Below are 12,826 nucleotides of genomic sequence, written 5' to 3' on the forward strand. Positions count from 1 at the left end.
GAGGCCTTTAGTCCTTGCATCTTTGGGGCCTTGAATCTTGGGGCCTTCAGTCAGTCTTCTTCTTCCAGCTGGAGTCAGCAATAAGGAGTAAGGAATCTACTTCCATCACAGCATTCTTCTTAAAGTGGACTCTCCCCAGGTCAAGGAATGTTCTGAGGAGGTGATGGTTGAGGTGCCACATTTACCCTATGTGCTAACCAGTGACTGGAGAAAGTCTGCTTCTCTTTCATCACGATTTTCTCATAATCTCCCATCTTCTTTTGCAGCAGCCCCTCTTTGCCTAAATTTAAAATTAGCCAGGCCTCCTATTTCAACATGGCAAAACTCTTCAGACACAATGCAGGACTGAATTCAGCTCCTTGGCCACTCCACTGTTTAGATCTGCTCTCTTCCCACCTGGAGTTTGCCTACCTTGGAGGGTCGTGGTAATGAATAGGAGAAGCTGTCTCTGGCAAAAGAAGTTGTGTTAGGCTGTCTTTGTTCTTCCACCTGTTACTGTCTACTCCCAGATAGCTTAGCCTGTTATGTGGTCAACAGTTGACACCTGTCTACCACCCAACGGTGTGTACTTCAGCTCTGGCAGTACGATGAGTTGCAGAACTGGTTTTAAGCCAGTTATGGGTCATGCACTCTAAAGTACATTTTTATAAAATTACTTTCCTACTTAATTAATTCGGAAATAACTCTAAATGGCTTCTCTGGCATTTTCATAGGCAGAGATAAGGATTCAAAGATTTTAATCACACTTAGGCCTGCCCTATGGAAAATGCAGCTGGATCTACACAGAAAAATGTTTTTAGGCCTCAGTCACTGTAGGGGCACACTCCTTAAATATAGGGTGCACCACTTTTTATGTATATTAGGTACTCTGCCTGATGAGCTTACAAGGTACACGTTAAGGATGTCATTAAAACATTATACAAGAAGCATTATGCTTGTTGCTTTCATCTGTTTTGTCATATATGTGGATGGTGTAGCTGCAAGATGCATCCCACAGATTACATTTAACTCCCATGTCATTGGTGTATGTTCTGTGCTATCTATTATTACCTTACTGTAAGTTTAATGGACCACTTGGGAAAAACAAATTTTCTCAATACTAATTTTCGGGTTAGAGTGCCCACACTGTGGTATTGATTAGCAGTGTCACAGGGCAGAGAGGATTAATGCCAACAAAAATAAAGTCCAGGAAAAGGAAACAAATCGGGGGTAATCATACAGAAAGGACAAATTTGCTACCATTACACAACCTGAAAAGAATTTGACCATACAAACATGCAATAAATTCACCAAAGCAATGCACTAGAAAGCTAGCAATAACTTGTGGCAAATACACAGGTATTGTCGAACAATGGTAGTGGTAAATGCTTTATTTTCATATAACATAAAATTATGATGAGAAACAGCACATTATTTGACTAATGTCTTGAGATATATATGGTAAGAAGAACAGGGCAAAATGGATATTTACTAGTTAGCTCAATATTTGCAGAAGGATCACTGAGGTTGCAAAACTGGAATGTGCAAACTACGAAGTCATTATGGGATAGAAAATGCATTTTACAAAGTGCTAGCATTTTGCTAATGATATACTAATAATATAGTGCCAGTCACTGCTACACTAAGTAAATAGCAGGCTACAGTTGTATTTATATAGAACAACATGCTTCTCTGTATCTTCCATGTGATTGTACCCACATTTAAGTTGGCCGCTTGAAAGTGAGAGTGTGGGTAACTAAGGATCTGATGTGATTGTTAATCCATGGCTTTAAAATGTAAGGATGCTACAACCTTCTTTGACTGTCTTTGTTTTTAATGATGCTTCCAACTCTGATCTGATCTTTTTGATATGACTGTAACCTGTTACCAGCGAGGATCACTGTAGCTTCAACCCTCAGCAGTGGCAGCTACTCTGTGGGGAGAAGGAGGATGGAAAAGGAGTTCTACAGCACAACCTTCTGCTTTTTCTGTTTTCAGGGTAGTTGAGAGTTTGCCAGCTTACACCTTCCAAAAGGGTTGGTTTTGCAACCATCCTGTACAAATGGTATGAGTAGAATTGACTGCATATGTTTCAATTCCCTTAATTGGGACTAAATGAAAGGACGTAAAAATGTAATGGCCATTGAATGACTTTTTGTTTAATTATTTTTATTATTTGTTTATTTGGGTCTTTTCTATAGGGTCAAAAGGCCACATAACTTCTACTTTGTGGCAATGAGATCACCTTACACTTACAATGGCAGCTGGCTAGCCTCAGATCACATTTATGGATCCTTCTTTCTCAATGGATATTTGTGGGATAATCCATCATCGAAAGGTAAGCATATTGGTCTTTGGAAGCACATGGTCCAACCACTGTTGAGAAAGACAATATATCCTAATGGACTGTCTAGGGGGGGCTTGCCCATCAAGGTCGATGGTTGCATGGAAAATGAGATAGCGTAAGTACTGTTTAAGACAAGTCTCAAACAGAAAGAAAGACTGTGAAAAATAAACATCCTGATTGTTGGAGTGAAATTTGGTCAATCCCCTGTGTCCAAAGCCACACAGTTTTTCTAGTTTTTTTATCTATTTTCCACAAACTTGTGATGTCTTCTTTTTAACATGGTAGAAGTCAATTATATCTTGTCCATGGGCTCTGGCATTTCTTACTTGATGGACATCATATATTTATTGCACACGTGCTTTATGCCTCCAGTAAAAAGCACTTACCTGCTCTGTTGTTTGATTGATATGAAGGCAAGCTAACAACACTGATTAAGGTACTCCTGTATGCTCCTTTAGATCTTAGTAGTGCTTTCATTACACAAAGTCAGTGAATTAATAAATTAGATAGTCAGGGGTCATGTGGTGCTAATCTCAAGAGCTGTGCTAAATATTGCAATGCCTTGTATCATACAGTTAGCTCAGAAGAGCCAGATTGTAAGGCCATTTTGAGAGCAAATTTTAATACATGGTCACTTTTAATTGAAGCAGAAAAGAGTTCCACAATGTCAGTGTTACTATTAGAGACATATATAGAAGCTTAGTTTGTTACAATGATAGGCTTGGTAACCAATGTTTTTTCCACAAATCATTCTTGACAAATTAACAATGAAGGTTTCCAGAATGAGTATGCTGGTACTGTTTTGTGAGCTATGGAGTACCATTACAAAAACTGGGTACAAGAAGTTGAAATTATCTAGGCAAGATGAAATGCTTATGTTACTAACATTTTTGGGATGCTTGTAGAAGGAAAATGCACACTTAACTACAATCTATAGCAGGCAAAAATAATCAACATAATGCAACTGAGCAAGGTATGGTATCAAGGTGTCTGATCAAGCTTAATTCTGAGATTCTGAATGGATTGGGCTGGGGTGTAAGACAGCTGACAGACTCAGGCAAAAAACAGAGGGTCAAGTAGAAGAGGAGCATCCAAAATTAAAACTCACATTTATTGAAGGTTTGAAATGTTTTATCAACTAATTTGCAATGATGGTTAAATAATTTTGAAATCATCTGGTAATGACACTAAGATCCTTAATGAAGGTGGAAATTATGTGAATGCCATCGGCAACAGTCTTAAATGAGTATGGAATCATAAAAATGTAAACAAAATATTGTTGGACAGAAATATTCTGTTCTAAATATCCTTTATAAAGACACCCCCCTATTGAAGTTAGTAATGGGGAAATCAATATCCAATGTGGTACTATTTTTCTAAGAAATATTTATGACCAGATCTTTCTGTCAGATGATAGTTTTACTGACTGTCTAATTGTATTCTGATATACAACCAAAATATGAGTACTGAAAGATTGAATCAGAGCTGTCAAGGTAGCCTTATAATGATTAAAAAGAAGCTGCTCAGTAAAAAGGGACTGGATTCACCACACAAGAAAGGTTCAAATTAAGAAATGAAAAGGGTGGGCAAGGAACTTTCTTAGTTCTTTGAAAGAGAGAATGAAATTGCACTCAGTGCCATGTTCTGTATGGCCATCGTAACATGACTGGCTGCCAAGAAGGAATTGGAATGGTTACTGGTGTCAAATGCAGGTGATAGGTCTAAATCTATGTGCTGTGAAAGATTATCCAGGCCCAAGAGAAAATCCATGCCGCAAGACAAACAAAAGCCTTATTACGCAGCATCAAGCAAATTGCACTTTACCACAAGGTATGCCTGCTCAGTGCTGGGTCTGTCAAAGATCTTGGCAACAGCTGCCAACAGAGCTGGGAAGGAAACTAAAGGCAATCTGAGGGACAAGAACATTTTATTTTAAAGAGTTGGGGCAGTCGTGCATTTAATGACCCCAAAGCAATCCTGGCATCATATGAGATATTAAGGAGAAACCAAATTTGTGTACTACTCATTTTGGTAATTTCTTTGCGCACAAGTCAAGAGGTGAAAATGGCTAGGTAAATGTACAAACCCAATTAAAATTTGGTTCTGCCATGCAATAAAATTTGATGAATCTAATTCAAATGTTCTCAAACCTAATAAAAGCACTCTAAACCAGCATAAATCCAGAATAGTTAATGACAAGGGTATCCCTGGTAATAATTAATATCCACACATTAGTATGGAAACTTAGAAATCCAAATGTTAGCAAGTTCTTTAACATTTTTTCAGAAGGAAGTGCTTTAGCTGGAGAGTCAGGAGGGGTGCTTTCTTAATAGTGGAATGCATCTCTGTAGCTAAATTAGGTGCCAGATTCACACAATTTTGTAGCTAAAAGGATGATATTTCAAGATGGACTATTTTAACTTCTTGCCTATTTATAATTAGTTCTATTTAGTAAATACATTGTAAAGAAATCCTACCTTCTTTCATAAAGATTTTGCTATCATCAGCTCAGGAAAGACCAAGGAGCATGATAATCCTGAGTCATTACCTAACTTGGCATTATTGCGGCAGTAGTATCTAACCCATAGATCAAACAATTAGAGAACATGCATAAGCACAAAATAGGATCAACAGTAAGAAGAATGGTAAGGCTTGAACCATAGATGAGGCAAACACCAACCAAATGTAGTGTATCTTGGCTGGGTTGACCATAGCATACAAACCAATAATAGAAGATCGAACTGTCATCTTATAAATAGGTTACTCATTGATTAAATCATGGATTAAAATATTTTAATCAGATTAATATGTACAACATATCCAACCAAAACATAAGACTCATCAAAGGCAATTCTTTTTTGTCAGATTTCAGCACTTTAAGAAATGTACAATTACTCATTCCAAAGGGAAAGGTGGAGTTATAGGGGCTATAGATTACACAACAAAAAAGCTGAGAAATAATAATGTAAGATAATTAGTAGTTAGAGCTTTATCATTATTACTATTTGTAAAGGAGATACCTAAGGAATATTATGCATTACTGATGCTACATGTGGTACTGACCCCATTGGCTGAATCATGATCATAATACATGCACTCATTGGGAACTGCCAGAGCCATACTCAAGCTGATGTTATTGTTTCATCAAGGTTCCTAAAGAATAATAGATATGGCTTCAAATGTTCATTAAGTCCCTGCACTTTTACGCTTTGCTTACGCTTAAATTATATGCATGACAAAAGTTCTGTTAGATTAAGTTGATGAGGTTCACATTAGTAGTAAACTCCAAGGCAAGAACTTTAGCATACAAACGATTGAGGCCAAATATAAGGCTAACTGGATGATTTTTAGAGTTTAAGCAAGAATGAGTTACCATAATTCAAGCAGAAAGCATCGGGAGCCATAATAAGAAAATACACAGCAATTTAAGGGCCTCATTCCTTGCCGGCTACCCACATGAAAAGACGAGGGAAGCAAGAAAAGGTAGGAAGATGCTGGTCATGAATGAATAGAGAACAGAAGAAACAGAAAATAAATTAAGATTAGCATATGGATAGTGGATCCCAGGCTATTGGGTGGAGGGAACACACACCTCCTCAGAAAGAAAAATGAGCTAACCTACAATTGTGGAATTATCTGCTCCTGTCTGTATTATTCAATTATGTCCCTTGAAGGTGCTGTATCTCAAATGCAGCATTGCTTACTATTCCGTTTTTTTATTACGCAGGATACTTTAGGTCTAGGAAAAACAGTGGGAAGCTTAACGTATTTATATTGATTGCTTATTATCCAGGTCAGGAACTACAAGTGGGACTGAGAAAGGCTACATGTAATATGGTGGATTTATAATACAACAGAGGGAAAGAGGCTGGTGTGGAATCACAACAACTATAACTAAAGTAGTATAACATACTGGTGGTCTGGAACCAACAAAGTTGGTCCTGAGATGGGGTTAAGAATATCAAAAAGATAAATTTAACTAAAAAGAAAAAAATGAAATTATTTTCAGAACATTATGAAGATTCACATGCTTTAATCTTACCCATAGCATAAGCCTACAATTATGACATAAAAGGGTTGCTTTTGCATCAATTTCTTTCTTTTTGTCTTTACCTTCAAGGGGAGATGGTAATAGACACAGAGAGTCAGAAGAAGAGGAGAGGAAGTGGACAGTTTTAATTGGAAAGAATGGACAATCTCTTCAAACTGGTATGATTCATGAGGCCAAAATATGCCTTCTGCTCCTAGATTTGCACTTGTACAGACTATGATTGTCGCTTACTGGGTAGTACCTACCGACTGCCTGTGCAATTCGGAATCTGTAGCTTTTTTGTATTGTTCTTACTTGGCATTTGCACCTTTTTGGACAGTCACTTATTTAATATTCACTATAATGAGTGTTTTAAAGCAAACATCAAGCACCTGATTTCATAACATTGATTTAGCTCAGCACATCTTTCACATTATTTATCAAGTCTCTAAGTTCAGCATTTGAACTGCATCCAATTTAATATTTTCAACAGTGTTCCCACTTGATTCTTATTCCTTCTTCTCTGAATTTCCAGTCTCCTGCAATGAGCCTCATCTGTTCTATACTCTCCAAAATATAATTGCATTTTATCACCACTTGTAAATTGTATTGTAATTGTAATCGTAATCGTGTTATGTACTATTCATTTGATTAAATTGTTATCAAAATGATTTATCATTTAATTAATATAACTATGCAATTTAAAAAGTAATGTAAAGTTTGTAGCTATCATTGCTTGGAATTGATCCTGTATTTGTAGGCAGTGTTAAGCAAATAACTGATAATTATGTGAAAATGTGCATGCAGTGCATACAAAGTTATCCAAATGCAAAGTTCCCTTTGAATCTTGGAATGCACATGTAACTACCCAAAATGGTAAAATAAAACAGTTCCATGGTTTTCACTTGTTTCACCAATACTTTGCAATGGAATTACTTCCTCTGTGGACAAGTATGATAAAAGCCACACCTTGAGTAAACAGACAAAATCATAACTACCTGAATTAGTTGTAGGAACATGACATATGGAACACAACACTAATCTCTAAAATTATTTCCGCCAGATACTCTATTTGTACATTGAGTACTAAAGTGATTTGGCCAAGTTGTTTCTTTGTCTACCTAGCAAATCAGTAGATTAGAACCTAGTACTCTAAGGAGGGGCTCATTACATGTGTCCCAGAATTTCCAGTGGGGCCACTAAAATAGTTACCAGCATCATAAGAAATTACAAGTTCAGCAAAATCACAACAGACTAATCTTATTTTTTCTAGAACTTTTAGCGGTTTGAAACAACCTAAACTTCATGCAAAACAGCAGAGAGGTGTTAGAAATATGTGGATGAATCAGACAAGGAATGACCAACTTACCCAGTAATTTACCATTTTCCAGTGCACCCTTAGAGGTCCAATCAAAATAACTCCTAATCGCACTCCCTGGAGTTAACATGACACCCCAGTAACCTAAGCTCTAGGGGTAGAGTCTTCCCAGGTGCTGGAGGTTTGGGGCGATTGTAATGAGGCCAGATTTCTTTTATAGCACAGGTTCACTTCAAACGGAAGCCAACACAAATACTAAAATGTCTAACAATATCACAAAAGTAAATACTTACTTGTTTTAAACCCCAGAATATTAGTTGGGGTGAAGAAGAGGTATGTCTAGATCAAAACAAGTTAATGCCACAATAACCTTCAATTGAATGTGCTGCAGTTATATATTTATGTTAAAAGGATACATCAGGTAGGAATATAGCTATACATATCACCATACAGTCTGTTAATCAATAATATACAAACATCACAGAGATACATTTGAATGTTTGTATCTTGTATAAAGATGCACACCAACTACCAACATGTACACAGTTTAAATCACAAAAATAAAAGTAATTTATTTCCCACTTACTCTACATTCTTGGTCCATTCCGGTGGGTTACTCAAGGTCATAAACACACAGTTGGTTAAAATTGTGAACATGATGAGCATGCTGAATAATGTAGAGGATAGTTAAGGAATCCACAGAATCATTGGCTTAATTAGAGAACATGTACATTTACTTAAGCATACAGTGCTTACACTTGTTCTATAACATGCATCGAGTTACCTCACAGTTAACATTGAGTGGAAAATAAATATGCATACATTAAAGATTTGCAAGCATAACCCAGTATTATACCAATTCCTATTTGACTGATCCCTTATGTATTTAGTCAATTGACATCTTAAGATGTATACTGATGGATGGTATGGAGTCTTGTGGCTCTAGTATAGGGTTCTAATCTTAGCTTTTTCATTTGACTAATAATGGTGCAGCTCTTATTTTATCATTTAGTATCCATATGCCTTACACTTTAAATATGTAACTGTCTATTTACTACGATTGTGTAATGAACTGCCAGTCTATTGTTGCACTCACAACTTGTCTACATAATCATTCTTCCGACAGTGATCTACTGTCCAGCCTGTTATATTTATGACAGAAACAATTCAATCTAACATAAAATAAAATAAATAAAATAAAATAAAATAAAGCACAATCCTTTAAGGCATCCCACTAAAAGTAACCAGGGCCGTTCGAATATATGTCAAAGAACTAATAAGATTGCATTATGCAGAGACATTTTTAGATGGAAGTGTTGTCAACGATTTGGTAAGGTTATGAATGACTCAGCTACACAATCTACTCACAATTCTACCATTCAGAATAAATGAGAGTGGTGAATGCTTGAATCACCAACAGTAAATCAATAGTAAAGCAAACACTTTGTAATCACATTATTATTTATTTTAAGTCCGATCTTTCAGAGACATTAATACACTGTGAAAAATGAAATATATTAATATAATTCAGTAATGTTCAGTAAATTTCATTTTAGATAAGAAAAATGAGTAAAGGTAAATTCACAGTTCTGATGGAGAAATTTCAAAGTAAAAAAAAATTGAAAGATAATACAGAAATTACAATCTCTTGAACCACTTTTGAATATTAGATTTATAACAATACTACACCAGCACATAAATGAGCGGAGAGCTCTGCATATATTTAAACTGGCTGTGTTCTAAACACATCTTAGTTTTAATTTTTTCAGCTAATTCATTTTAATTATAAAATTTAATTAATTACTTTTTCATTTTAAATCAGACGTTTTTTCCATGTTTTTGTTGGTTTTGCACAGGAGCGGTTCATCTGGAAATGAACATGGAGCACGTAATTTGGCATGGATAATATTTCTTCTGCATATATTTTCTTCAATGTAACATTAGTGACAAGGATAGTAATAAACTTACGCGAAGGAAATCTGTGAAGTAACTTAGGACCCTGTTGAGAGACTGCATTCAGGTCACTTTTATTGTCATTTTAATATGGGTGGCTGCATATAGGTTTCATGACTGTACGGCAGTATTTGGGTAGTATCTGAACTGCTTTCAGAAATTTAAATGCACATATCCTTGCACTTAATTCTCAGATGCACATGATCTGAGGCCATCTTTGAGTGCCTTTTGTGTCTCCAGAATCAAGCAGCACTAAACAAGCCCCACTGAAAGTAAAAACAACACGTTTTGCATCACATGGAGACCATCTTACGTGTTTGGGAAGGTGTTGATGGATTTTATTACAAGACGAGAGGCTCATATTATGCTTCCTTTACTTGCTTTAATTTAAACAGCAGCCAAGATATTACAAGAAGAGAACTACATCTCCCATGAACCCATGGAAGAAACAAGTCACCAATGAAGTCACAAAACAATAGCCAACCTGGAGAGTTCATATACAATAACTGTCTTAATTGAGAGCAACAAATCCTCTTTTCTTGCTGCTCGCAGTCAAGATAAGTTTCATGATTTATATGTGCATGCCTTAATAATTTATTTATTCATTGCTAATTGTCTGAATTTTAATTCTTTATATGTAATGTGCATGGCTTTCTTCTGTTGAGCATGCTGTCCATTTCACGCACGAGTGCTTCTTTCCACCGTTATGTTCTGAAGTGAGCGTTCTTTACGAGCGCATGCCTTATTGCGCGCTCTATGTCTTCTGAGGAGATGCGCTTCACTTTTGCAGCCTCACTGCATGGGGCTTCCTCCCAATCGCTTGCCTCAGTGGTGAAATGATTCCTACGCAGCTCGTGTCTGCTTCTTCTTTACCACAGTTGTTCCTCTTGTTTGCCCTTCGTCCTCCTAGCGGACAGAGCTTGTGGGTTCAGCCCACCTATATCCATTGTGTGTGGGAGTGTCTCAGTCTTGAGCATTCCCCTTGTCCACGCCTCTTGCCTGGATACTTCTTCTTTTAACCCCTTCTGAGCCTCTTCTGTTTCCTAATATTTTGACACACATTTATTTTATTTTATATATATATATATATATATATATATATATATATATATATATATATTTCTTTATATATAGCTATATCTATCTATATATCTATCTATCTCTCTCGCTTTCTCTCTCTCTCTCTCTCTATATATATATATATATATATATATAATTTTATTAATTAGTTGGGTGTATTTGTGAGCATTCCAGCCTACAGTGAGTATTTACATATATTCTTCTTAAAAATGTCAAAAAACTCCTCTGATGCCATTAATGATAATGAGGTATAAGAAGTTTGTGATCATTTAAACACTTTTATTCAGAACTCTGTCCCACAAGCGGTCTCAGCTTCCATGCTGCAGGTGTAAAAAAATGTAGGAGTCTCTTTTCAAAAATTTGTTTCTCAAAATACTAGAATTTCTGAATTAAATAATTGGATGAAACGCACCCTTTCTAAGCTTCAATCTAACCAAATCAATACAAATTTGCCCGAAAATTCCAGTCCTTTCCCCCATGAGGATTCTAATATGGTGGATAAGGTTTTCTTACAACTGAATATTACCCAGTTGAGGGATGCTGATGATGACATGGATAGCAATGATATGGATGATGTAAGTGACCAGGATACAGACAATCTCTGACATGGGCCTTTTAAGAAAAGGCGCACAATTTCTCAAACAGATTTGGGTGATTCATCCAGTAACATAGATTTCACTGTTCTTGATTGTATTGGGGAACCGACTGTTGATCCTATTTTAATCCACCATCCAAATTCTACAGAATGGTTCTCATCTAATGATGTAGCTGAACACTTTTCACTTTATTTGAGACATCCGTTGGATAAATCCACCAGGAACAAATTACTTTCCGAATGTCCCTGTCTCTCTCTTCTACACAATATTACAGCCACTCCTGTTATAGATCCTAATATGGTCTTATTCTTTTCAAATTTTGGCCAGGACCCTAAAAAGTGATGGATAGGGCCTGGTCAGTTTGTCAAGAAAGGCTTCTTGATTTTGTAGGTCCTCTAACTAGAATCTTAGATTTAGCGGAGGAGGCTAGGCTGGAAGGCGTAAAAATTGATCTAGAAGTTCCATCAAACTGGGCTCAGAGAACACTCTGCATTCTGGACAATGCGAATACTGCCATTTCCCAGGAGAGACGTAAAAGTATTTTATTGAAGATTAATTCAAAGCTGGGGAACTTGGCTACCAGAGAAGAAGGCCAACAGGCCAATGGACTGCTTTTCAGAGACTCTTTTATAAGAGAATTGAGCAAGAATGTGACTACTTTTGCCACTTTGGACAAAGCTTATGTTAGACCTGACAGCCTTAGGGTGGTCACCCCTAACTTTTTGCCTGCCTCCCTCCACATTTTGGACACTGTTTTTGCTGGCTTTTAGACTCTGCGCACTTTACCACTGCTAACCAGTGCTAAAGTGTATATGCTCTCTCCCTTAAAACATGGTAACCTTGAATCATACCTGATTGGACTATTAATTTACTTATAAGTCCCTAGTAATGTGCACTCTATGTGCATAGGGCCAGTAGATTAAATGCTGCTAGTGGGCCTGCAGCACTGGTTGTGCCACCCACTTAAGTAGCCCCTTTCCCTTCTCTCAGGCCTGCCATTGCAAGGCCTGTGTGTGCAGTTTCACTGTCACCTCGACTTGCCATTTAAAAGTACTTGCCAAGCCTAAACCTCCCCTTTCTCCACATATGTCACCTCTAATGTGTGCCCTAGATAACCCCTAGAGCAGGGTGCTGTGTGGGTGAAAGGCAGGACATGTACCTGTGTAGTTTACATGTCCTGGTAGTGTAAAACTCCTAAATTCATTTTTGCACTACTGTGAGGCCTGCTCCCTTCATAGGCTAACATTGGGGCTGCCCTCATACAGTATTGAAGTGGTAGCTGCTGATCTGAAAGGAGTAGGAAGGTCATATTTAGTATGGCCAGAATGGTAATATAAAATCCTACTGACTGGTGAAGTTGGATTTAATATTACTATTCTAGAAATGCCACTTTTAGAAAGTGAGCATTTCTTTGCACTTAAATCTTTCTGTGCCTTACATTCCATGTCTGGCTGGGCTTAGTTGACAGCTCCTTGTGCATTCACTCAGACACACCCCAAACACAGGGTACTCAGCCTCACTTG

General features: G+C 37.0%; 1 protein-coding gene across 3 annotated transcripts in view; it reads right to left on the reverse strand.

Moving 5' to 3' along the window:
- LOC138285384 (sodium channel protein type 2 subunit alpha-like) overlaps window positions 1–12,826 on the reverse strand; it is a 696,215-nt gene that overhangs the window by 454,506 nt on the left and 228,883 nt on the right. For all 3 annotated transcript variants that reach the window (XM_069225253.1, XM_069225252.1, XM_069225254.1), the window contains exon 4: window positions 8,261–8,350. In XM_069225253.1, the coding sequence (XP_069081354.1) occupies window positions 8,261–8,350 (90 nt within the window). The remainder of the gene's footprint in view (window positions 1–8,260; window positions 8,351–12,826) is intronic.

The sequence above is a fragment of the Pleurodeles waltl genome, chromosome 3_1, assembly GCF_031143425.1.
Source record: "Pleurodeles waltl isolate 20211129_DDA chromosome 3_1, aPleWal1.hap1.20221129, whole genome shotgun sequence".
NCBI lineage: Eukaryota > Metazoa > Chordata > Amphibia > Caudata > Salamandridae > Pleurodeles > Pleurodeles waltl.